The sequence below is a fragment of the Anser anser genome, assembly GCF_964211835.1.
Source record: "Anser anser genome assembly, chromosome: 9".
NCBI classification, from domain to species: domain Eukaryota; kingdom Metazoa; phylum Chordata; class Aves; order Anseriformes; family Anatidae; genus Anser; species Anser anser.
The window spans coordinates 4,280,546-4,307,665 of record NC_139729.1 but is presented as its reverse complement, the minus strand read 5'-3'; the positions used below and the strand labels follow the sequence as shown (position 1 = coordinate 4,307,665).

General features: G+C 37.6%; 1 protein-coding gene across 9 annotated transcripts in view; it reads left to right on the top strand.

Annotated features, from left to right (window-relative positions):
* Window positions 1–16,067, top strand: part of U2SURP (U2 snRNP associated SURP domain containing) — a 44,973-nt gene extending 28,906 nt beyond the window's left edge. For all 9 annotated transcript variants that reach the window (XM_083848183.1, XM_083848181.1, XM_083848182.1 and 6 more), the window contains 8 exons: window positions 993–1,149; window positions 1,518–1,613; window positions 2,191–2,257; window positions 3,390–3,552; window positions 10,549–10,659; window positions 12,540–12,658; window positions 13,341–13,517; window positions 14,646–16,067. In XM_083848183.1, coding sequence (XP_083704309.1) covers window positions 993–1,149; window positions 1,518–1,613; window positions 2,191–2,257; window positions 3,390–3,552; window positions 10,549–10,659; window positions 12,540–12,658; window positions 13,341–13,517; window positions 14,646–14,784 — 1,029 coding nt within the window. In that variant the 3' untranslated portion in view covers window positions 14,785–16,067. The remainder of the gene's footprint in view (window positions 1–992; window positions 1,150–1,517; window positions 1,614–2,190; window positions 2,258–3,389; window positions 3,553–10,548; window positions 10,660–12,539; window positions 12,659–13,340; window positions 13,518–14,645) is intronic.
* The last annotated feature ends 11,053 nt before the right edge of the window (window positions 16,068–27,120 follow it).

Below are 27,120 nucleotides of genomic sequence, written 5' to 3'. Positions count from 1 at the left end.
TTCTGGGAGTTCTAAGTTACTTGGCATCTGGTTGAATGAACCATCCATTTCCTTTTTGTGAGAGTGTCACGCACATAGTTTAATAGAGCCATCTGAGCTTTGTTAGTTTGGGAGAAGTTGTGATAGATCATTTACATTGGTGGTATTTTACTTTCATCTTTGTGTCCTATTACAGCAATAAGTTGCTAACCTAGTTAAGCTACACAATTGCTTTCCTCTCTGCACATAGGGATTATTTTGAACAAGGTATGTAGGGAATTTTAGTTACTAATGTGTAAACCGTTAATATTTGAAGCTCGATGCTTAAAATTTTTAGAATACTTTAGGCACTGGGTGAATGTGTACTGATTTGTTCACAGTTATGTATAAATACTACTTAAAGAGAAGAAACCAATAAATAGATACATGTTTAGGATAAACTATTTTTTAAACTGTTTGTAAACGTGGCGTTCAGAATAGCAGGAGAACTGCTGTAATTGGAAGGTTAGGTTATTTCCCTTAGCAGTAGAGCCAAGAGAATGCACGTATGATGGACAGTGCCTAACATGTTAGAAATAATATGTAGACTTGCTTTTCATTGACATGTATTCTTGCTAAATAGTTAATATTTTTGGCAGTTGTTCAAATTATTGGGTTTTAGGGAATCTTTCTTATGTAGTAAGTATAATTTATCTTTATTGGCTCATTGCAAGCTAAACCTCAGTTTCATATCTCTTTGGAATACAAGATACTGCAAAGATATTTGAATAGATATTGCAAAGCTTCTAGTGCATTGTGGACAAATGCTAGATTCCTGCTCATAGTTTTGTGTAAGAAGATGCTGTCATTCTCCTCTGCAATAAGCAATTGTACTTGGTATGATAAAGTCAAGGGCTTTTTTGGGTGTTCCATGTCATTTTAAAGCTACTCCTTATAAAAAAATAAAATTCATTTCTATAAAGAAAAACAAGTTATTGAATTCTTTCAAGAATAAATCTATTATTTGCTTTCAGGAGGTGCCAGACGATCTTGATGGTGCTCCCATTGAGGAAGAGCTCGATGGTGCTCCATTAGAAGATGTGGATGGAATTCCTATTGATGCTGCTCCTATTGATGATCTGGATGGAGTCCCAATTAAATCGCTGGATGACGATCTGGACGGTGTACCTTGTATGAAACATTTCAACCTCACTTGCAATTTGAATCTTCAATTTTTCATGACAGTTTTTAAAAACAAGTAGTTTTTACAAGAACAACCAAGAATTAATATGCCATGTAGCTTAGTAACTTATAAATTTCAACTTAACCTAGGAAGAATTTCTTTTAGATTGTAATTGATTTGGGAGACACAGTAGATATCTTTTGATGTTATATATAGATAGGTGCACATCAGCTTCCAAATCTGAATTTCTTTTCTTTGCATTTAATGAAATGGTACGATGTACTTCAGTATTTACATTGGACTGTTGTGTTAGGATTTTTCAGTTTGAACTTTTGAAGAGCTTTGGAAATGATTTTTCTGGGTCTTTATTCAACAGTGGATACGGCTGAAGATTCGAAAAAGAATGAGCCTATATTTAAAGTTGCTCCTTCGAAGTGGGAAGCAGTGGATGAATCAGAATTGGAAGCTCAAGGTTAGTTTTCAAAGCATCTGTTAAAATAAAAGCCTTTCCTAAGTAACTGAAAGTTTAGTGTCACTTACCTATTTAATGATTATTTTCAAAGGGTATATTTAAAAGTGTTCATATGATTTCTAAAGTAATAAAGCAGAACTTTCTATTGTGATTTTTTTTTTGGTTGTGTCTTCAATGAAGGAAATAGTGTATTATGTTTCTGTTGTTCTACTTCAGTAACCTACCAACCTTTAAAACTAATTTTCAATTCATTAACGATAAGTATTGGAAGAATCTGGGTATTCTGGCAGTCTTTTCCCAAATATTTCTGTGAAAGATAAGGTTTTACAAACTAACAAATACTTGGCTGCTTCTGAAAGGTTTACTGGAACATAATAGGCAGCGTGAGCGAGTATCTCTGTATAGAGTAAATATTCTGATAAAGTGCAATTTGAATATTTATGAAACAAAGTCTGTATTAAGTGCTAGGTGCTGTAAAATTTTATCATACTGTAAATTTCATCATATCTAGAGATACTGATTTTTAGAAAAAAGCAATAGCTTTTTATTGTTGAAATTATCTTATTTTGTCTTCTAGCTGTTACTACTTCGAAGTGGGAGCTTTTTGACCAACATGAAGAATCTGAGGAGGAGGAAATTCAAAAGTAAATATTTAGACTTTTTTCTTTCAGTCTAGATGTCTGGCATCTAGCTTTAAAGAAGTGTCTGTAACTGAAACCAATGGTGCAACGTAACTTAAAAAAACATTTTAAGCACATATTTGCATTAGCATTGTATCTTGCTAGCACATTATTTATCAAGTTATTTTTACTTGGTGTCTTAAAATTGAGAGCACTTAAATAATTTTTCATTCTGAGGAAAAAGTATTCATTTTCTACCTCTGAGGCTGAGTGTCTTGAAACTTCCTATAAATTTTGTATGTATTACAAGAACAAAGCAAAAATGAAAATTTCCAAGTAGGAAAATAAGAAAATGGAGAGAATCAGAGTTTTAGTGCAGGATGCTTTTAGCCTCCATAAAGATTAAAGTGATAGAGTTGTTAACTATAATCTTTAAAATGATGCTGATTTGATAACTTATGTTAAATAGTAAAAACTAGGGTAGTATTTTATAGTTAGGAAATACTGAATGTCGAATTTATATGCAAATATCTAAAACTCTGCCTTTCTTTGTTATCACAAGAACAAATAATGTTCTGTTGTCTGCGTTTGGATGCTAATAGGCTCCATGCCGTCTGTTGTTTTTGAGCAGTCTTACTTTGTTCTTTAGGCAATTTGAGAGCATCTATTATTAATGCTGAAAACGTCTTAGAGTGTTAAATGTTGTGGTGCAGCTCTCTAGTGGCCAATCTGGTAATACCATTTTGGATATGTGCCATGTTTCAGGTTTGCCTCTAAAAAGAAAATGTAGTTAATTTTGTTCTTTTGTAGCATTAATTAAAGCAATTAGAGATTTTGTTGAGGTAGTGAACTTGTTTTGTAACTATGATTTCCATCTGGATTTGCTGACTGTAAATTTCAAGAATCCTTTTGCCATCTCTTTATACCAAAAATATAAATTATCTGAGTAATAAAAACTAATTATTTAATTAAATGAAAATACTAAGATATCTACCTCACAGATCAAGATATTTCTATAATTGCACACTTTGACGTAATCATATTTAGTAGGTTTCAAAACTAGTAACTAAGTGTAGAAATGAAACAGAGATGGTAAATTTTGTAACAGATTGTCCTAGAGAATTAACTGGTGTTAATTAACTGGTGTTCTTTCAAGTCAAGAAGAAGAAAGTGAAGATGAGGAAGACACTCAGAGCTCTAAGTCAGAAGAGCAACACATGTATTCAAATCCTATTAAAGAAGAGATGCCTGAATCTAAGTCATCAGTCAAATACTCAGAAATGAGTGAAGAGAAGCGTGCCAAACTCCGGGAGATTGAGGTCAGCATGCGGTACATTTTGTGCCAATCTTCTGTAGTTTTCCAATTTCCTCTGCCCACACGTTCAATACATACTACAGGGAATTATTTTGAAAATTTTAAATATATTTAAATGTTATAGTCCTCCTGTATAGGGTTTTTTAGTCTGGTATATTTTTATAAAGGTGCCTCTGTTTACAGCCTTGCCTTGCTTATGCTCACTTTAAAAAAAAAAAATAGTAACAGGAAAAAAATGAAAGATTGAGTCAGGGGATTCTGCAGGTTGATAATTAGATTTTGTTGTCTTCTCTCCCCAGTATCTTTTTTGGTACCACTGGTAGTGTTAGCTTGCGTTGGGTTCCTCTACACTTCCCTTCTCTTGGCAGTGACTTGGGAGTGATTTTGGATTTGATCTTAGCTCTTTGCCTTTCTTGTTCTCTCTGTTGCATTGAAGTCCTGGCATATGTATCTTAATGCATTTAAAAATTGCTCTTTTCACTACGTCAGCAAACAAAGAAGCAGGCGCAACTAAACCAGATGTCTTGGAATAGGGGCACTTCAGATGACTTCAGATGAAGACTTGAATCCAGTTTATAGAGCTTAATTTTTTTAAAATCCTTTCTCCAAGCATGTGTGTTAGAATGAATGTTAAGGACGAAGCACAGATTCTTATGTCTTCATATTGGCTTCCAAGCTTCTTGCTGAGTGAGCAGCTTTCTAGAACTTGAATTTAGCATGAGCTTTGTTTAGCAGTGAAGGTAGATTTTTTTCGTGTCATACAGTGCCATGCAAATCCAGTTTAAAACTAGATGCTAATTTTCTTTTCTTATTCAGCATTAAAACCCATAATACATTGATACTGAACTTTTTTGTACCTTCTGTTTAGTGCAATAAAATATTAACAAACTGCTAAGCTGCTGTTGCAGTTGGAGCATCTCCAAGTGACAGATTATAATTTTGAAGGTGGAATTGTAAATGCCTACCTATTTGTGCTATAACATACTTGTTAGTTAAAATGAGACATTAGCAAACTTCTGTAATATTCTTTAAGGATATACAAGCAATAGTATTGTGAAACATCACACCCTTTTTTTCTCCCAAATATGTTACCGCTTAGTAATTCAAATTATCAAAAATAATGGACTGTAATTAAGCACTTACATGCCTCTTGCTTTGCATAGTGATTTGAAAATTCTTGGTACATAGCCATTTGAGGTGAGTAGGTTCTGAATTCTTTGAGAAAAGCTAAATGAAACTTATACCTCACTTAACTCACGGTGGCAGTAGTTTTGCAGAAAATCTGTGATGTTAGACTTATGAAAGTACAAGTGAAAATAGTTTTCATTTTGCTGCGGTAATGATTGTAGCAGTTATGGAAAGGGCTCATTTCAGATTGGGCATCTTTTATAAATGCTATCCTAGCAATTGTTGAGGTAGGTTATGAAGTGGTTTACTTTAACCATTGCCAATTTTACACTGCAGGGGATGCATTTATGTGTGTATCCCCTGGCTGTAACAGATCTAAATAGTAAACATTTGAGTTTTTCAAATGTATGTTGCCATCTATATTGTTTGTGGTAAGTAAATTACCATATTGGTTTCAGACTTTTGGAATCACCAGAACAGGAATGTAATCTTTCATTTTCAGAACGTTCCAGACACTATGTAGAAGTACTTAGATTCCCAGATTTCTGCTCAGATTTGTCATTGATCAATGAGTACTCACTGTATGTACTATTTTAAATTGCTCATGCTCAAAACTTCTTCTTGGTACAGTCCTTGCCAAAGAACACATTCAGTTGGAGGAGTGGAATTTAAAAAAAAAAAAAAAAAAAGAACTCACAATTGCTAACTTTAACAGTGAATGTTAGATGGCATAACTTAAAAATATCATTGAAAATCTTTGTTAAAGTCTAATTCTCTAGAATTTTACACAGTGGTTACTGGGAAAGCTGAAGCTTGTTTTTTTTTTTAAACACATTTTTAGTAACTTTATGCCATGCAAGCAACCACTCTTTCCCTTGGCACAGTTAGTCAATTACATTTGTCTGTTGGAGGGGAAAGTACAGTAATAAAGGAACTTACCAAGCTTTGCCCCTGTCTACGTGTAGCAGAGACTGGTGCTGTCAGAGGAGGCAGGTTACTTAACCCTTTGCTTCTTCTCCTACTCCTAACTGTTAACCTTGCTGAAATGTAAATTATTTCCAGAGCTTAGCAAGAGGAGAGGCTTTCTTATAATACTGAAGAACAGTGATTTCTTAACTGTGGTTGTATTTTATGTTTATTTGTTAGTTTTTAAGTTTGTAAAGATCATTGCTCCGCTTTTTGTTGTAACTCAGATTTAAGGGTGGTCTTTACAGTGCTGTGCATCTCCCTCCCTCTCTCTGGAACATTAAAAAAAAAAAAAGTATATTCTCCTCTGTAAAAAGAACTCAGTGATACAAAGAAAAATGGGTATTTTTCTATTGCCTAATAGTTCATTAAGTGTATTTTCTCAGAGCATACAAAAACTCTCAGACAAAATGAAGCAGCATTGTCTTTCTTGCACCTTTCTTTAAGGTACTTTATCTCTGTCTCCAACTTACAGAAAGACTTTGAGCTCCAAAGTCCATGACCGTCTCCTGTGAAGTGTCAGAGGCACCTTTCTAAAAATCCGCTTCAAGAATTGTTTTGAGTTTAGCTTGCATTCTGTCATGCTTTAGACATACACCAAGCGCTTTTGGCATGCTTAACTGATGCAAATCTCAGAATCACAGAATCGTCTAGGTTGGAAGAGACCTCCAAGATCATCTAGTCCAGCCTCTGCCCTAACACTAACAAGTCCTCCACTAAACCATATCACTAAGGGCTACATCTAAACGTCTTTTAAAGACCTCCAGGGATGGCGACTCAACCGCCTCCCTGGGCAGTCCATTCCAGTGCCTAACAACCCTTTCAGTAAAGAAGTTCTTCCTAACATCCAACCTAAACCTCCCCTGGCGCAACTTTAGCCCATTCCCCCTCGTCCTGTCACCAGGCACGTGGGAGAACAGACCAACCCCCACCTCTCTACAGCCTCCTTTTAGGTACCTACAGAGAGCGATGAGGTCTCCCCTGAGCCTCCTCTTCTCCAGGCTAAACAGCCCCAGCTCCCTCAGCCGCTCCTCGTAAGACTTGTTCTCCAGACCCCTCACCAGCTTCGTTGCCCTTCTCTGGACTCTCTCGAGCACCTCCATGTCCTTGTAGTGAGGGGCCCAAAACTGAACACAGTACTCGAGGTGCGGCCTCACCAGAGCCGAGTACAGGGGGACAATCACCTCCTTAGACCTGCTGGCCACACTGCTTCTTATGCAAGCCAGGATGCTGTTGGCCTTCTTGGCCACCTGAGCACACTGCTGGCTCATATTCAGCCGACTATCAACCAGATCTCCTTTGCTTTAGAAGCTCGAATCACCTGGATATACTAATTTTCAGGCCCTCAGAAAACCAACTGTTTTTGTGTTGGCAGTTTGTTTTTTTTCAACCAGGTGTAATACCAGTTTTCTATTGCAGATGGTAACTTGTGATCTTAAAGTCTCTCTTATTACAGAGGTGCTCATTTTGGAAGGTGCAGGAGCATATTTCTGAACAAAATGACTAGATGGTTAATTCCTTTAAAGTTCATTGATTGGTTATGTGCGGCACAAGATCCTATGATTGTACCCTGAAAAAAACACAGCATAGGCTTCATCTGCAGCAGAATGGCTTTTCATGAATTGAGATATATCAGTGCTTCTAAAAGGGTCAGAACCAGAGTAGGTTGTCCTCTTTAATACCTGCCATTGCTCACCTTTTGTGTTAGCCACCTGAGACCTCAAAGTAATGTTTGATTTCTTAATCAGAGGTAGAAAACTAGTGGTCTTCAGTCTTCCCATACAGCCTTTCCACTACAGGAGATGTAGGGCTGGATTCTGTCACGCAGAATTCTGTCAGTAACCCCCCTGCCCAGTGCATAAGCAGGGAGATTTTTTTTCCCCACAGAAATATGCCATGGTATTAAGGAACAATTTACTTTTCTATCAAGAGCCCAAGAGATTCTTTCTGCATGTCACAAAGGAGAAGAGGTTATTGTCTTTACTTTCTCGGTACAGATTGCGGTACCATACCAGATTAAAGTTCCTTTAGTGTAGTATTCAGTCTCCAACACAGAATGCCGAGGGCATGAGATAAGAGTGAATTAAACATAATCCATGAGGGAAGATTGTATCTAAGACCTCTTCTGGATTTAAAGGCCCTTTCTCTACCTTTGTCAAGAAACTGAAGTTCCATACAGTTTCCGTTACTTCTTTCTCTGGATTATGGTGCTTAGTGTTCAGAATACCTATTTTTTTAATGTTTTATGGTAAACTCATAGGAGCTATCTAAGGCTTGTAATGATCTCAATAACAATATAACCTTTAGGTCTCTACAGTCTGCAGAGGTTTCTGTATCTAGCTTACTTGAGGCCACTGCAAAATGGCAAAAAGATACCACATTAAACATGGTACTCATTGCAGTTTCATCATAACAGATGAGACAGATTGGCTCTTGCTTGACCAAAAGTTATGCTATTTATAGCAGTTCTTCTTTAGAGGATAATGACTGTCTTAATTCAGCAGAAATTCTGGTCTTTTACACAAAGACGATAGTGAGGAATTGCTTAGCTCGAACCCACACGGCGTCCTGGGTGTGTGATTGAGCACCCCAGAGTTCTGTTATGGCTGAAGAGGTATTTCAAATCTGCATATCAGTATATCTCTTATCTGTTGTTATTAACACTGTAGCTGCGGAAATCATACTACTCATAGGCTCATCAGAAAACTGAAGCTTCCAAAGAAATATTTTGCTCTGCTTCTGGTGAAGTCTAGGATAAGTTGCAGCCATTGTCAGGGTGAATCTGTTTTAAGGAAGAGCAGAGCACTTTGGGCTGCTCAGAAGTCTATTCTGTATGTAATCCCTCTAGATATGAGTGCAATTACACATCAGGCAGAAACTCCCCTTTCATCAATGATCTGCTGATTAACTTCCCTGTTAATCCTATCATCTCATACACAGTCACTCTACTTCAATTAAGTAGTGTTTGAACCTGGCCATTTAGGTTCTGAGGCTGTATACTTGTGCAATAATGTCTTGCTAAAAAGCCTTTTTGCCCCAAGACCATTGTGTATGAGCTCAGTATCAGCAGAAGATTAGAATACCAAGGACAATTTTGGAAAATTGATTTAAGTAAGGGACCCACAGCGCATCTGTTTGTGTCAAAATGAAAAAGCTACAGGTAGGGCTTGGTTTGCACCCATCTGTGGTTTGTCTGAATGGTGGTAGCAAGATGTTACCCTTTTCTGAAAACTGATATTGGTTATTCAGTAGTGAAAACCTCAACTTCTAGGAAGACTGAATCTTTTAAATGACTTGTTCATTAGTTTGAGGAAAAGGAAAAAATTCAAAATGAGAACTGATGGAAAAGAGACAATGTTGTGGAGCTGTTTCTCTTAAAGTTATGTGAGATACCTCCTAGTGTTTAGTGAGGAAGATGATCCCTGCATTGGAGCATGGAGCATCCAGTAGAAATTGCTCATAAGAACTCCAGATTTCTGAAACTTTGCAGTCTCCATTAAGGGCTGTACTGCTAACGAAGACCTCTAAACTGTTGTGGGAGACTTTCTGTCTAAAACACAAGCAAGAAATTAGCATTCCAGAGTTTTAGCACATGAAAAATATTCCTCTTCCATATTAGCATGCATATTACTGACTCCAGAGATGGTCTAGATAAAGTCGGTATCTCTAATCCTAAGAATGAAGGGGCTTAAATGTTTTTCTCTGATGTACAAGAGTAGTTAAGAAGAATAACCATTTAATTGGGAATATATTAGTTCTTTCTGAATGCATGTTAAATAAGTGGAATGTTTACAACATTTTTCAATTAGATGCTCAAGCAGATTTAAACCTCAGTTTTAAGGATCTCTTCTTGCTGGAGTGGTATCTGCAACTCTATGAGAAGAAGAAAAGTATCATATACCCTACGCGAAGCAATCAGGCAGAAGAGCATTTGGTACAGCCAGTATGCCAGGAATAGTGAAACGGTGAAGGGAGATGACCAAATCAAGCAAGTAGCAAAAGCTACTATACATCAAAGCGTGGGATGAGCTGAAATGACTACTCATCTCTGCTAGAGGGAACATCCTGATCCTACCTGTGAACTTTGGCACTAGCTGATTCTTTCTCTGAGCCCAGTACAACTCCCTAATGCAGGAAAAAATCAGGGGTCTTGAGTTGGGATTATGCTGGATTAGTGAATTCACCTGGCTCATGGAAGGCTTGGCCAAGCACTGCTGCTGTAAGGGGAGGATGGAGGGGGAGCCCTTTGGAGCACAGGAATGGAGAGAGCAGGTGGAAAATAATTTTTCTGTAGTGAGCTGTTACCTCAGCATTTTGTAACACATGGTATCCTTTGCCAGGGATTGTAGTAGGCCTGATGGACTATATAGTGCATGAAATAGTATTGTGTCAGTGAAATGATTTCTCTCAAATCAGCCACTCTGTGCAGCTGCCTTGAAGAGGAAATTAACTTGTTTTATGTTGTATGTCAGTCATTTGATTTTTAATATTTAGTGTTAAGTGGAGAAAAGGCAGTTTCTGAAGGACAACTTCAGATGAGAAGTTGAAGCAGTATATTAAGACACCTGCAATAAGTAGTGTCATTTTGAAAGAAAAAGACGATCATCTAAGAAATGTAAGGGCGTAGTGTTCTAATGATGGGAACAGAATTTAGTAGAATGACAGGAAAAAAATCCCTTTATTTTTAGTTCTTGATATGTCTGTAAACAACTGCAGGTGCCTGCAGACAAATATGTGGTTTTGTTGCTTTGATCCAGTTGAATAAAGTCAGTATTTTCTTATGCACAAACTTGTATGGAAAAAATGAAGAACACACATTATAAATTACAGAAATTTCGTTTTCAGCCACCTGCCTGACTGGATAATAATAAGCACAGTAACCTAATGGTCAGTATTATTTTCACAGCTTAAGGTGATGAAGTTTCAGGATGAGTTAGAGTCTGGGAAAAGACCCAAGAAACCAGGCCAGAGTTTTCAGGAACAGGTTGAACACTATAGAGACAAGCTGCTTCAGAGGGTAAGAAATGTTCTTTGTTTGGCTCTGATTCTGTGGTAGGCTTTCGTTGAGTTTATCAAGCATAAGGTGACATTAAGTATAACAACAAACGGTTCTTGTTAAAATTCTAATGTAAAGTCAAACTGCATGTCTAAATCCAAGTGCTTTCTGCACAGTATAGGCAATCTCTTTTTGATAAAAATAAATGTAGTATTTCACACACTGTACAGATGAGTATCATTGGAATATACTGAAACCTTAAAGAGCTCGCTTCTGGATGAACTACATAAAGCAAATCATCAGGTGTGGGAAAGGAAAGAGAGCGCAGTCAATTCAAGATGTTCATCAGACTTCAGTTTTGCTTTTTGTAATTGACCAATTGTGCTAAAAGCTTCCAAAAGAAGAAAGGGAGTAGTCCTAAGCAGCCAATGCACTTCTGATTTCTCCAGTGTTTATGGTTTTCTGGATAATTCCATCTCATACTGTTACCCGAAAGTGAATAATTCTGTACCATTGCTATTGTGGTAGTACTATTGGGACTACGAATTCAGAACAGCTTTAATAATTAGTATTATATACATCTGAATCTTTGAAACACAACTGCAAAAAAAAAGTAACCATTTTGGACAATGTGTTTAGTTAAGAAATATTTCATGATAATCATATTTGTTAATACATTAATAACTCCACTACTCGGTTAAGGAAATAACTTTTTTTTTGGCTTTAGCTCCATAGAAGTTATTTTTATAATAATATAACATGGGCTTTGATTATATTTTCCACAAACTTGCTAGTTGGTCATCATTTTCTGTCTAATTTACTATAGAATAAGCTTTCTATAAGTAAACTTCGTGCTAGTATTGTACATTCTGTACAGAATAGGAGCCTATTGCTGTTTATTGGTATTTATTAGGATAACTTAATTAGTTATGCTACCGAATAAACCAGGCACATCTTAAGAGTCCAGTGATTTTATTGGGATCTAACAATAGCATGTAATGGTAGGGATAATGATATTAACAGTAGATATAACGATATGGACACTTTTAAATGTTAATGGTAAATTTTCTGTGCAAAGAATATGTGAGACTAGGTACAGTGTAGTTCTTCAGCTATTTCTTGCAGTTGTTGTTATCCCTACACTCCCCCCCTGCCCCTTCTTTCATTTAGCAAAATGACCACTTTTTTGTCTTCCCTTCCATACGAGGTACACAGTGAAATATCTGTGTTTTGCTATGGAAGATTTTTTTTCCATGTTAGTACTGAAAGAAGCATATCTATTCATGCTCAGACTTGCTGTTCTAGGTTTATTTTTATATAATTAATTTTCTAATGATCTTTTAGAGTGTATATTTTCTTTCAAAATGGTCCTGGTGATGTATAGACATAGATCAGATTTGTCTTCTGTTGTTGTTGTGTTTTTTTTATATAGCAGAATTTCTTAAATTTACTTTTGCTTTGTTTTTAAATGTTTGGTAGTTAGAAAATTCGTCTCAAATTTCAATCTGGAGTAACAAAGCTGAGTGCATATGTTTAAGTAGAAATAGGTTCCTGGTATTCCTTTCATGTTTATTTTAGTTTAGAAAATCTATTACAGCTGTAATTTTCCCCTGAAATTTGTAAAATTGCAGACTGTTCATTTCCAGTTAAATAGTCAGGTATACTCTCTCACGTAGGGTGCCATCTTTCATGTTTTTGGTCAGTGCTGGTGTTAATAATATTTATCCAGCGTAAGAAGCAGCAGTGATGATTTGAATAGTGGGTATGGCGTTGACCAATGGTTTCTTCCTAGATTAAGTGCTGTGTTCGTTCAATACTTAGTGCCTTTATGCTGTTTGTGATTAGCTTCTTGATTATCCTTACTTTAATCTCATCTGAAATAATGATTTCTACTAATTCAGGAAAAAGAAAAAGAATTGGAAAGAGAACGAGAAAGGGACAAAAAAGACAAGGAAAAATCTGATTCTAGGTCCAAAGATAAGAAGGAAAAGGAGGAGTGTACACCAACGAGAAAGGAGAGGTACTACTTTACTTCGAAGTAAACTGAATGGGAGGAAAGTACTCACGGTTAATATCTGTTTGCAATGGAAGCCTTGAATTTATGTTGAATCACAACACTTGTTTTAATAAAGGAAGCTTTTTTTTATTGAAAGGTTTCAAAATTTTAAAGGAATTGCTGTTTTCATTCTGCCCTGAGTAACTTAACTTTTGAATAGAATTCTCATTCTGTTCACTTAAGCCCTGAAGGAAACATGATAATGACCAACTGAAAGGAGCGTATATTTAGCTCTGACTTTTAGCAGTAAATTGACTGCTGTTTATTACTCAGAAAACTGTAATGGAGTCATACCACAAAATAACTTGTGGTGGCTTAAACGTTATTCGTCTGATTGTGAAAATTCTTCAGAACAGCAAGTTTAGGTTAATTGATTGTGTAATCTTATAATAGTTCTGGAGAGAGATTTTCTGTGTTATTAAGCGGTAAAATGCCTTGCTGTTCAAGAACCTGTGACAGAATGTTTTTACACTGCTATAAACAAAGATGAGTCATAAGCCTTAACTTTTTTCAGCCAGAAAAAGTCTGGTGCACATGTTGAACTTGATTTTTCAGTAATTAGAATCCCACTACGTTTTAGTTCAGTGTTCTTAATACTCATTTTTACTTCTGTGTGTACATAACTGTATTTGCTTTCTTTACAAAGGAAAAGGCGACACAGTGCTTCCCCTAGCCCATCTCGCAGCAGTGGCAGTAGACGAGCAAAATCCCCATCACCAAAATCAGAACGCTCAGAGCGCTCTGAACGGTCCCATAAAGAGAGTTCACGTTCTCGGTCATCACATAAAGACTCTCCAAGAGATGTCAGTAAAAAAGCCAAAAGGTAAGCTGGTGTCTATTCTGTTTCAGGGTTTATGAAACCTGAATACGTAGTTCTGGGGATTTTTAGCAGAGCACATTGAATACACAAGTGTTTTCTCTCAAAGTGGACTATACTGTCTGTTCCTGATTAACATCTTTGGATGCTTGGTATCTGAAATGTGTATGTTCTTCTACCTTGGTAGCTCAAGACTGTTCACTTCTGTGTTCTTGTTTACCTGCTCTTTTATGAGCTTTTTATTTTCAAAGGACAAATTTGTAGCCCACAGAACTTATAGAATTGTAGTGAGCATGCTTTCACTGATTTTCATTTATGAAGCTTCTCTGACGTTTTTTTCCATGAATAAAATCTAGATTAGATACTGGTTATGGGGTTTTGTTTACAGGAATAAATACTACCTAATTTCCAAACTGACACAAATACAAACCTCTAGCTATTGTTAAGGCGGGTATGAGATTTTTATTACTGTATTGGTGCTTCTGTTGTTTTAAATATTTTGATTGTTGTTTCTGTCTTAGTTCAGTTTCCATTTCTTTAAGAGGTCTAGAATATCACTGCACAGACGTGCTGAGGAAATTCCTGTGATGCTGTTGAGGGGAAAACAGTACATATTTACAGTAGTCAGATTCTTGTGTTACAAGTTAGGAATTCAACTAGAATTAGGCATTTTTGTTAGAGTTAAGATTCAATTCAGATTATGAGATCCATTATCTAGGTGTGGGTAAGATGAGTGTCCGTTTTCTTTCTCTGAGGTTATGTTACAAGCTGAACAAGAATTGGAAGCATAACAATTCAAGATAATTCTGTCATCTTCTATGTGGATATAGGCTGCTATAAACATTAGAGTCAAAGTGGCTGAGGCATATGTAGAAGTTGGTAAACTCATTATCTTGGTTTCAGAAGGACACAAGTTGGTACCATTTTTCCTTTGGTTTCAAGCAGTGCAGTTAAGCCAAAATACGTTTAAAACCTTATATTGCTTTTTTCTAAAACCCAAGATAATTGTTACTTCCCTTCAACATGGAAAAAAAAATCTACCTAGATTATTTCAAAAAACAAAGATCAAACAACTGTAGAAAAAGTTGATATTATCAATTAGCATTTGACTTAAAAATTAAATTTTTTTTGCAGGTCGCCATCTGGTTCCAGGACACCGAAAAGATCAAGAAGATCACGATCTAGATCCCCTAAAAAGTCAGGGAAAAAATCCAGGTCTCAGTCCCGTTCTCCTCACAGATCTCACAAGAAGTCAAAGAAAAGCAAACACTGACAATGTTAATATTTTTTATGATGCTGTCACTTACTGGAAATGCGGTTTTGTTTTTGTGCCTGAACAGTCTGTTTAAAAAAACAAAACAAAACAAAAAAACACAAAAAAAGCATTCCTGATTTTTTTTGTGAATGCACGTGTATACTCATGAGTATCTGCATCTGTAGACCTGTCATTGTTTTATATTGTACAAAATATCTTCATTGTGGCTATTTCCTAAATGAAACATTTTTGTGTTTAGAAGTTTCATCAGATACATGTGTAACTGATCTGCTGGCAGTAGTGATATTTTGTTTTAGAATGTTGTGACATAGCAGAAATAATTCAAATGTTCCCCCTTTTTGTAGCTTTGACAATTTGAATTAGATTTCAAATAAAATCTGAACAGAAAATTAAGATGTTGTTTTCTTGCCCCACTGGTGATACGGATTGATAAAGGAATTCATAGTTTGTTTGGAAGTACTGTGTATTTCAGACATACTATGTTGCTTAGATCTTCAGTATAGTAGTAGCTCTATTCATGTTATCTCTAGTTTGACTATTCAGATAAAAACACCTTTTGAATCCCGTGGATGGGTTTTCTTTCCTACCATAATACTTTGCTGTAAGAACAGTTGAGCAGCCTGGTCCCTAAGATTATGAGCTTCACAAGTAAATCTTTGCTTGGTATTTTGCCTTTTAATTGCAAGGAATACATGTGAAACTTGAGTCGGGGTTTTTGTTTTTTTTCTTTCTCAAAAGCGGGGTCTCTGCAGAGATGCAATTGTGTGTATGTGTATACATACGTGTTGATACATACGTATACATGATGTATCAACAACAAGCCATATTTGTGGTATTCACAGGGGATAACAAGGACAGCAAGTATGGGGCTCTATGACTTCTTCCTCAAGTATAAGTACAGTAATTGCAACCTACAGTACGTTACTGTTTTCAAAAATGATTTTTACTCCGAAAGGACTTTTACACTGTTTTATTGAATTTATTCCTCTGTTGTGGAAATTCTTCCAAATAGAGGGAAAAAAGCTGATTTTTTTAATTACATATTTTATTTATTAATATTTTGGAATTGAGAGGCTGTTAAACTTTTTTTTAATGTTAAGCTTTCCCTTCAAACCTGTTTTGTGTTTAGGCATTGATGTGGCTTTAAATCGCTTCACCTTGGTCTCTATCATGCAACCTTTCTGTGGGTAGGGTGGGGGGAGGGATGAGAAATGGGAGGGTTCAATGTTTATACTTGGAGGTATGGGCAGATTGTAATAAAAACATAAAATTAAAAGGGATCTGGCCTCCTGTGAGCTGTTTCTGAAAGCAAAAAGCTGTACTTACTACAGGCAAGGACTGCTGGATTATGGCCTGCTATCATATTTGTGTATTTAGAGGTTATACATTTGTTAGAATTTTGTAAATGTGATGGGGAAAGCCTTTTGTTGTATATGTTTATAGCCTTAGAAGCAACCCTTTCGGAAGCAGGATCTAAAATGTCTTTTGAAAAACATGCATATTTAATTTAAAAAGAGTATATATTTTCTCCAGTTTCTTCCTGATGGGGGACTTTGTTATAAGATTGTATAAATTGTTGTAAATGTAAGAACTAAGTGAAGAATTACTGAGAACTTTGCTAATGAGAGTTGAGAGATGACCTGGAATGCTGAAAATATGGAGACTACATGTGTACTGTAAAGACTTTCTTAGAATGAGTATTGAATAGATGCCTAAATAATGAGAAAAGAATACACCTTATATCTGTTTATATTACATTATAAAGAATCCGTTTAAGAAATATGCAGAGTTTATTTTTTATATTTTTCTTTCTCCCTGTAACACAAGGTGTTTTGGATGTACAGACTTTGGCAGCTAAACTATTAGAAACTGTCTAAGTTAATTTTTTCTTAAATGCGTTCTACTCAGACCTGGCACAGACTAGATGAAGTTTTCTAGAGCAAAAAGTAGGTACTAAAATCATTTGAGGATACGAAGATGTTTACTTCAGATCTGCTTAACTTCTTTAAAACTATTATTTTTTGTCTTGGAGCTGCTTGTAAATAGAGGAATGATAAATGGTGCTGTTGTGAGTAAAGTGAGGATAGTTTGCCATAGGAATATTATATCTTCAGAATCAGTTGTGTACTTCATTTACGAGCTTAAAAATCCTCAGGGTAGGCAATCACTTAGCATATGGGTTAGCCAGGCATTTCAATAATTAATTTTGATTTCAGCTTTTATAAAATTTTAATCAGTGATTATAAAAGGTTCAAGCCAAGTAGCTACAGAGCTAAAGGAGCACACCCATTTGTAGTAGCATTTGTTTTGTAGTAGTTTTATAGTAACTTTTGTCAGTATCTTTATTGTCTAAACACCATCTATATAAGCATTCTTCTACCTCTTACTCTTTGCTTCATATCCCTGGCTTTAGACGAGCAGTTTTGTTACTAATAGAATTTTAAGAGCAATTAAGAACCTGTGTACATAACTGGATGCATGGTGGTTGGTTTTGTTTTGTTTTTCCCCCTCCTGTTGAAAAGAACATCCTTTGCTTCTATCTACTCTGCATTTTCTTCCCTGCTTTTATAAGTAGCTTTTGTTCATAATTTGATGTTTCTGCAAAGAAAAGGATATGGGAAACGGTATTTTGGTAGCTTTTTTTTTTTTTTGTAAGACTGCAAATTAGTACTTAAGACTGAAAATTAGGCTGCCTATGTTTTTTTTTGGTAAAGTGACAAGGTGTAGTCACTATGTCCATTACTGTGTGACTTGGGTTTGACTGACTAATGCTCTGTAGCATTTTAGGGTCAAGTGGTGAAAAATCGTCTACTTAACATAGGGTAGGCACAATTTTCATCCCGGGATTCAGCAAGTGAGACTGAGCTGAATCCTTGTGAAAAAAGCTGTAACCTGAAGGGGGTGTGATCCAGTGTTTTCCAGTGTTTTTTTTTTTTTGTGATTCTTTAGGAGGAGAGCCCACTATCCTTTAGTACTCCATAGTCAGGGAGCATCCAAACCTTTGCTTTGGAAGGGAGAGGAGAGATGAATGGATAAGGGGCTTCTGCTTTCTGCTTCTGCCCTGCCTTATGGATGATACCAGAGGTAAATATTCATGCTGCAGCAATTAGCTTTGTCCGAAGCTGAGACACTAACGTAGCTGGCTCCATCTGAGTTCTAGTGTGGCTGAGTAATGCTCCTGCAGCCTCAAAAACCAGCTGGTAAGCCTCATCTTCACATGGGGTCGGAGCTTGGGAAAGGGGTTCACATGAGAAGTTGAGTATACGTTAGATATTCGTAGTAACGTACGAGGGCTTGTCATGCTCATAGATTTTGGCGAAGACTCCCTGGTGCTCTGTATGGCATTGAGTATTACAGCACATTCTGGTTTTACATAAAAACCTAGATGCAGTTACATGTTTGTCTAATTTTTTTCCTGAACCAGTCCTGACTTCTGTGAGTCTCTTAAGAATTGCACTCACACTTTGGAAACGGACCCCATCTCACAGGAGGAAAACTACTTGGTTGCATAGAAACTCCTGACAATTCAAATGTTTTCCTTATTGGTATTACAGAAGTGTTTATAACTTAACTGTCTTTTTAAACCCTGTGACTTCCTTTGACTCCTCTGCACACCAGCTGCGTATACCTTTTGTAATGCTATTTGAGGAAGAGTTGGTTTCTGAACGTCAATGTCAGGCTCGTACTTAGGCACTGGGCACTGTGCAAAAGTTCTGTCTTCTCCTTGCATGTTTAGAAGTGTGAAGATAAAGCATTTATGACCATGGATAACAAATCTTGTTTTACAGATCATATGTTTAGAGTTGTAACCATCCGAAGATTTCACTAGTGCATCTGTCCCAGTGATACCGAATGTAATGCTGCTTTCTGCATTTATAAATCACCTTCTGCACTAGTGAGCCCTTTAAAAGTGCTGAAGTACTGTATTCATTGTTTCTTTGAATGCAGAGTTACTCTAGTGCTTTTTTTGATTATGAACTTTATATTTGTTACTTTGATAGTGTGTCTTGAGTGGACCTAGTTTAATTTTGTACAGACAATTCTCGAGGTTATGCTGCTATTGTCCTAGATGATACTTATTAAAACAATAACAGCAAAAAAAAAGCTGTATAATTTGAAGTTAAGCCCCAACTTGACCCAGATAGGTTTCTTTGAGACAAATGAAACCCTCAAAATGCTCCCCCCTCAAGTCTTAGTTTTTGAGGATACATATTGGTGTGCATATCCTCTAATGTTTTTTCATCACATTTTTTTTAAAAAATGCTAGATTTCCATGAAGACTTTTATTGCCTTAAAAACATGTGCTGGTAGTTGACTCAAGACCCCAACGTTGGGGTAACTTCAAAATGTGTACTGGTTTTTATTTAATGTATTTCCGAGACAGATTTTAAAGCTGATGCTGTAACAACTGCATTGGTAGTCCACTCTGGCACAAATAATGCTTGAAACATCTAGGTTATGCAGCGCTAAAATGGAAAATCCACCTTTAGGAGGACTTAAGGGTCAACCGTTGTTTAAGGCATGTTCTTGGCATATTAAAAAGAGAAAATATTCATGTCTCTTAGCCGTGTCTGTGAAAGAAATCTTGTGATGAAAAACAAGATCAGCCAAAAATGGCAGATTCATTTTGAGCATCTTTGATCACTTCAGGCAATCTTTTTTTCCATCCACACACATTTACAGTCCTTTGTTGGAATTAATGCTTGTAACAAAAATTTGAAGCATTCTTTGTTGTATTTCTGCAGATGGAGTAAGGTCTGAATTTTGTGTCTATGTTTAGATTGCTTGCTTGTACTTTAATAGAGCTACTTGAAGAATTTGGGGAGAGACTTTCTCAAATATTTTGAGTCTGTGCTGAATACTTCCATAAGAACTCATATATGGGTACGTTAAGGTAAAAGCAGATTTTGAAGGACATTTCGAATCACTGCCTTCTAAGTAAAGCTTAGTCTACTTTCCATGTACTTCTTTATTGAAAACAATTTAGATTTTTGGGGTAGTTATGAAGGTCCAACAAGACAAGTGAATTCCGTACAGCTGAAGGCAGCAGCAGTAGAGTAATATACATGCAAATTTTGTAGTTTAGTTCTTTTAAGATCATCTGTTTAGTAATGTGAGATTTGTGAAGTTATAAATCTGATACTAGCAGTCAAACCCTGGAAATAGAGTGAACTTTCTTGAATAAGGCTGTTAAGTTCCTAGATGTGTATTTCATTAAAATATTTCATAGTAATACTAGGAAACTTCTTTTTGTTCTCATTACTGCATGAGATATTGCCAGACTTTCAGTATACCACCAGTTCATGCTGCTGCTCTAACTTCTGTTGCTCGGTATTTAAGTCACTCTTGTAAGAATCATAACTGAAATGTTAATTTTTGTCCACATGTATTTTTCCTGTGTTGGATGCAGAAATCTTAAAGAATCGCATACAATTTTTTCTTCAACCTGCTTCTGTCAGCACAGTCAGTTTTCATGGGTAAGCTTGTTCCATTTGTTACTTTTCTGATGTCTAATCTTGTGCAGGGTTGTTTTACTGTGTAAATCTGTCATAAGCTGGAAAGTTTTCTGTTTGTGGTTATTTAGAGGAAATGATAGTTTCACGTTAACCTTTTTGTCTTTTTTCGTTTTGTATTCTACGCAGAAAATTTTCCAAATGACACGGTGACAATAAAACTGTCAGTTTGCCAATATCCAGAAATGGTTTTCTTTTTAAAGCTGGTGAAGTGTGATGTTCATGCATGTTCTGCTGAGAACAGTGTCCTGGCTTTGCTAGCTCTTCTGGTGGTTGACTTTGATTCTGCCTGTGTTGCCAAGCCGTAATCGCTGCTGCTCTCCTCCTGCTGTTACTAGTGACCTTGTTGTTTCTTAGAAACTCCTTGACGAGGCATGGGCTGTTCACCGTGGAGTTGCTTGTATAGTCCTCTTGAACAAAGAAAACCTCCTGCTTGCAACTGCTATGTAGGTACTGAGATGATGAGCAGCTTTTCAACACCTGAAACTGCTTGCAGGAGCTTCAAGGGAGACCACGTAGGGCTGTGGTGTGAGCCTGTGTGTTATGGTTGAGCCAGGGGCGCAGCTTTTTGCTGCTGCGTGGTGCAGGTCCTGTTCCTGCCTTTCTGTGCCACCTGTTCTGTCACTTATCTGTCCTTTCTGGTGACTTTTATGTCCTCTAAGTAGCTGGTTCAGTTCAGTAAGAGAAAAAGATTTTTTGTGTGTTGGTTTTAGCTTGGTTGACTTTTTTCAGTTGATTTGCCTCACTGCAGGAAACGGGGGCAGCCAACAAGCAGGATGGTGCTTGTTTTTGGTAGTGGTTCACTTGCTAACATGCGACTTCATCCACAGTGTTTTCTTTTGGAGCATTTGTTTGGATAAGATGGGTTGAATCGACGCTGCACTCTGCAGCCTGCTCGCTCCCACTCCTGGTCCCATACTCCTCTCGCCTTCCTGCCACCACCTCTCGTGCTTGTTTGACCACTGAGACCTGCGAGAGCTTGCTAAACCTGGAAAAGGGTAGCCTGGCAAAACAAGCAAAATATAGCTTTATTGCTTCAGGAGGCTGACTCTCCTTGTGGGAAGGTAAGCTGAGCACAGGGGTGGGCAGGTTTGTGTGATGAGGTGCGTGGGAGGAAGGAATCGCAGAATGGTGCCATCTCTTAGCAGCCATGAGCTGCTGCATTGGCTGTGCCTCGCTCTGTCTCCTCTCTTTGTCCATGAAGTTGGAGCCCATCAGTCAGTCTGGGGTGCAAATGCCTCCAAGGCAATTGAGTTCCTGCAAGATGTGAAAGACCAAAAAGGGGAAGGATGCCTTGTGTCCCCACGTGATGAGAGGCTGGAATATGAACCGATGTTGTTCGAGTCCAGAGCAATTGTCTAGGAGAGATTGTATGAATCTCCCAATTATGAACAATCTTACATTTTCACTTAGTTTCTTGACTCACAGTCAAGAAATGTGGTACGTTGTGATACCCCTTGAACTGTTTGCGCTATTCTTGCTTTTGCGTGGACTGGAAAACTTCCTGTAGCTGCTTGTCTAAATACAGACCATCATTTGTACTCTTCAAGGGTTTGTCAGCAAGCCATTGTGGAAACTCTGCATGGCCTGGGGACGGCCCCTTGGTCTGCGGCGGCTGACCAGAGGTGTACTTGACCCCCTTAAGAGGTGTAGGGGTTCCTGGACAATGCAAACCTTGGGGGTGGAGGGTGCTAAGATGTTAATTAACCATTAACACTGTTTTTGGTCATGGGAATATTAAGAATACCTTGAAATGGGTGTAGCAGAGAGTAGTGTATTGGTGCAGTGTGGCTAAGGTGGCTCTTAGGTGTGACCTGCCAAAGGTTGTGCAAGTTTTTGATGTGGAACAACAGTTCAGTGCCTGTTTTAAGGTATGCAGTTATAAAAGTCGAATCTCTTAATTTCCTTTAGAACATAAAACTGTTATACAACAGTTGAGAAGGTGATTTTAATTTTAATAAAAGTCAAATAGAGACTTAACTGCACCATAATGTCCTCAGGACAGTCATAAAATTCTGGAATTCCTTCAGCTGCACAAACAGGACTTTATAAATATTTATTGAAATTAACTTTATTGAAAATGTCACCTGTGTAACTGGAAGTAAACATAAAGGAGAAATATGTGGGTAAGGGAACAGCTTGCTACAGATAGGCTGTCCAGTTTGCTGCATGTTTCTGTTCTGTGACCAGCTACTGACACGTGTTTTAATTTTGGTCCATGTCAGCTGCTTCTGCAGTGCTGGTTCTGCACGCACTGCACAGAAGGAACATCTGAAGAGAAACATACTCGAGAAGGCAGATTGCTGCACCCATCAGTTAATCAAACGTCTGCTGAAGATTTTAGCATCATTGGAGATAATTGTGTTTCAAGGGGAATCAGCTGCTACTACTGCACAAAACTTTCAGTAAGCTGTGAGACATTTCACCCAGTACTAAAAGGAAAGGTGCAAAAATATAAACATCTGTAATTTTTAAGGCTACTGTGCAGTCTTTTCTCACTCATCTCTATTGGTGTTGCTACAATACAGACTTAAATAATTTCATGGGTCTTCTAGTTTGGGCAGCTACTCAATTTTACATAATTTTTGTTCATATTGCCATCTATGAAATCGTCCATTGGTTTTAAGAACCTCACTTTTGAGTGGTGTTTGAGGAATTTGGCATCTGTATTTACCCTGAATAGGTTAGATACATGAGTTTTAATACCCAGAACTTATCACACTCTAAGTTTATTACAGCCTAAGCTTCCATCTTTCATCCAAAATTAATTTGTCTTAAAAGATCAAGCCTTGCTGAAACTTGTTTTCAGGAAGAACAACTTCACCTTGTTCCCACTCCATCCCTCTAACACAGGGGAAAGGCTTGGAGCATTAAAAAGTCATGTCAGGAAGTGTTCTAGTGAAGGTCAAACCTTTCACAGCATTGTGCTTTGCCAGCCCCATCCGTTAAAGGATGGTTCGTTAGTAGGCAGATTTTGGGGAATTCAGGCTAGGGCCATATCGCTTCTGGGGGAATCACTCAGCTAGTCAGGATTTGGGTTGTCTAAATATTACATGTAAAAAATCAAAATATAATTACCACGTATAAAATATTAAGGTGTATCATAAAATATTTAAGCATTAAATGCAAAAAAAAGTTTTTTCCTTGTAGCTTGAATTGTGGAGTTTTGATCACAGTTACTTAACCCTCAGTCAATGCATTGTTCACTGCAGAGGTTGAGGTAAGTGCAGCTGACTTATTTATGTCTGAGGAATGACTGGGTTTTGTAGTGTGGATCTCCACGGGCTACACTGTAATTATACTGTGTATCTGCACCCTTATTAGGGTGTGTACTTGCCCAGGAAAAGATGTGGTTTTGGCTCCTTCAAAGCAAACAAGATGTAATGCTTAAAAAGAGAAGCTGGCCTAGAAATAAGGTTGTTTTATCTGTTTATTTTTAATATAAGGTGAATTGTCATTATCAACAAAAAGATTGTTATTTAACGTGAGTGATCTAGTATACTGAATACTAAGGAGCATAAGTTAGACTGAAATGAGTTAAAATAGAGGATGGAAAATGTATAATGAAATATTTGGACAAATATTTGAAGGGCTGTTTCTGTTCTGCCTTGGAACGTTTGTCTTTCACATAGTTACTGTGGCTCTTATCGCATCAGTTTTTATTCTATGGGTCTTGCATATAGGTGAGACCATAAATGAGGCCATGCAGAGCCTGGACCGGCTGAGAAACACCGAGACTTGCTCTGCCCACTCGCAGAGCTAGGTCTAAGAAACTAAGCAAAGTTTAACCCTAGAAATTACTTGTAAAGATTTAAAATAACTCTTTCACTGTAGTACTGATTTTAATTCACTTTTTGATGGGCTACAGTGCCATCATTAAAATTGAGCAAATACTTAAATATTTCACTGAACCAGGGCTCTATTTCATAGTTTTTTAAAGCCTTAGGGCAGCTGGGGAAATCATGGAGTTAGCTCTGCAAGTGGGAGAAGTTATCAGTCGTCTTTGGTGAGGAACTTGTCCCTGGCCTTGTTATAAAAACCTGCTGCATTGCATTCCTTGATTTTAATTTTAATTTTAATTTATTTTTTTAATCTGTTAGTGTACATATTTTTTCTTCAAGAGCAAAAAATAAAAGTTCGTAACTACCAGCTGTCTGATGATACTTTTTGTTAGTACTTGGCGATAGATGATTGATTCATTGGTACAGTCTGTACACTTCCACAAGTCCATCCTTTAAACTTGGTGTGTGTAAGTGAACTTCTCAGCTACTTGCAGGAATTAAGATCATTGTTGCAGTCCATTGCTCTGGTTTACACAGCCAGAGCCTTACAAAACAGCTGGTATCTGCCCTCCTGCAGCACAGCCCCAAACTCCCTGTTGCAGCCCTTGATGATGACTGCTGCCTGCCTCCATTCTTTCTCTCAAAGACAGGCAAATAATTTAAATTCTAGACTGCAGAATTAAAAAAATAGACAAAACGAACCCAGAATCCCCTTAAGGAGAGTTCTTTGGATGCAAAGACACGGCCCAAAACAGTGCGTCTCATCTTCATCAACAGATCTGCAAAGGGAGTGATCTGTTTTTTTGTTTGTTTTTGCTGTCTATGCTTATAATGCTCTGCATCAGATTGATTTTGAAAAAAACCCAAACTTTGTGTGAATTGGAAGGTGACAGCGTAAATATTTTCCACACAGGCTTATTAAATATTCATTGATACTGAGTTGCTTAGAGTGATAACTTGACTACCAGGTCTGAAACTTGTTCCGGGAGGATCGAATATTGCAGCTGCACTGAACCTGATTGATTTCAGTTGGGTTCTGCATGGGTGCTTGAGTCCACCTGCACAGAATAAATACATACATATCTCCAGTTTTGAAAAAGAAGGTTCCATTTTGCAGTGTGTAGGTCGAAGTAAAGAGCTGCTTGGACCCGTGTTTTCCGAAGTTGAGACAGAGTAGTATAATGAAAGCAGTATTACTGTTAGTACTCATACGTTCACTGATTCAGAGAGATGTAACTGCTGTGTAACAGCAGGGAAGGTGCAGAATCCAATTACAGCTTTTAATGTTTGGATTTACTGATTAGTTTTGTCATTTCAAATGTTCTACTTCTGGTTCTTGTTTGCTTATCTTTGTTACTTGCTAAACTTTAAATTGTACGAGAACTGGAGATGGTGTTGTAGGTCATGTCGTCGTTCATCCCTCCCCCCCCCCCCAATTTTCTACCTGTCTCCAACCAAGTGAAGTGGAAAGAAAGGATTAATGTGAACTTGATGATATTTTAATGATTTTACTGATATGAATTGGTTTTTTGTTTGTTTTTTTTCCCCTCCCGCTAGTCTATGCCCTTTATTGCATTAGTGCTGCAGTACGACACTGGTGGGGGATGCTGCTTTATGAGCTATAGTGTCCCACTACCGATGTAGTTACTCATGATTTAACGTAGCCTAATGCTGTTACAGACCGTTCCAGAATTTAAAATTAACATTTTTTCTTTAGCTAGGTTAAGGTCATTTCATCTTTTAGTGTGTATGTAAAACCAAAGAAATATTAGATCCTTATCTTTATAAAAGGGATATAAATAGAAGCCTTTTTTATGCAAAGAACTCAAGGATTAGGTCCAAAGGATAAAATAGCTGCAGGAGTTTTATGCTGCATAGATGTTTCAGAGATATATCATTTTTCATTATATACTGTGTCCAAAGCTGCAGTTCAATTGTTACAAGCTCATTGGTTTTCAACTTTGTATTTATTTTGTGAAGTAGATGCACTTATTTTTTCAGAATGGGTCTTTAAATGCTTCCTCTGGACTGCTGTAGGTTTAAAAGACAAACAATAACAACATAAAACCCTTTCCCCCTTGCTTTTTGGTGAAATGCACTTTTCTCCAATATTTAGTGTTTCTTTAAATTTTGCTGTTAACAAGTTACCATAAGTCACAGTCACATTGTAACACTGCAGCCGCTGCCATTTGTGGAGCCATTCCCACTTTGTTCCGTGGCGTTTTATCGCTGCAGCTCAGGGGAGCGCAGGGGGTGGAGGTGCCCCCGTCCCCCTGGGCTGCCTGGGGGCCCCGTCAGCCCTCGTGCTTTGGAGGAGTGGGCTGGGGAGAGCAGAGCCCTCCTGCTGTGTTGGGTTAAAACTGCTCACCTTAGACATGCTCTGCTGGCCCCCAAGATTTTCCTAAGAGGAAGCTTAGCTGTTAGTATTGCAGCAGAAAATTTGGGAGGAATAGAGAAATCCTTTTATGAGGAGTGTAAAGATTCCTTACAGTATATTTAGCTCCTTCACCCTACTGCAGGTTTTTTTTGTTGTTTGCTTGTTTACAGAGTGGTACCGGACAAGATAGATGGCAGATAAAATGTAAATTCATCTCTGCACGTGCTGTATTGTTGCATTCCTGCTACACAGAAAATACACGTTCCAGAACTAACTTCAGTCACCGTCATCAGTTGAGGCATGAGCCAGGGGGAGCTCTCCAGCAGCTCCCTTCTACCACCTGCCCTACACCTGGGCTGCATCCTGTGCATGTGCTTGTGTGTCCCTGTCCCAAAGCTGTCTTGCTGCCTCTCTGCAGCTCAGCCGGCACCCAGGCTCCCCATCGCAGGGCTGGGCCTGTGGCCCCCCTGTGCTCAGCACCCAGCGCTCCTCCACCGCTGCTTTCGTGGATGCCAGGGCAGAAAGCGAACGGGGGCTAAACCAACCATTGCAACACCACCACCTGCTTACCGGTGGCAGTCACCGCTCTTTCCAAGAACTGAAGGCAGATAACTCTTCCCTCGGTCGCAGCTCTGCAAAAGCATCATTTTTCTTTTGCTTT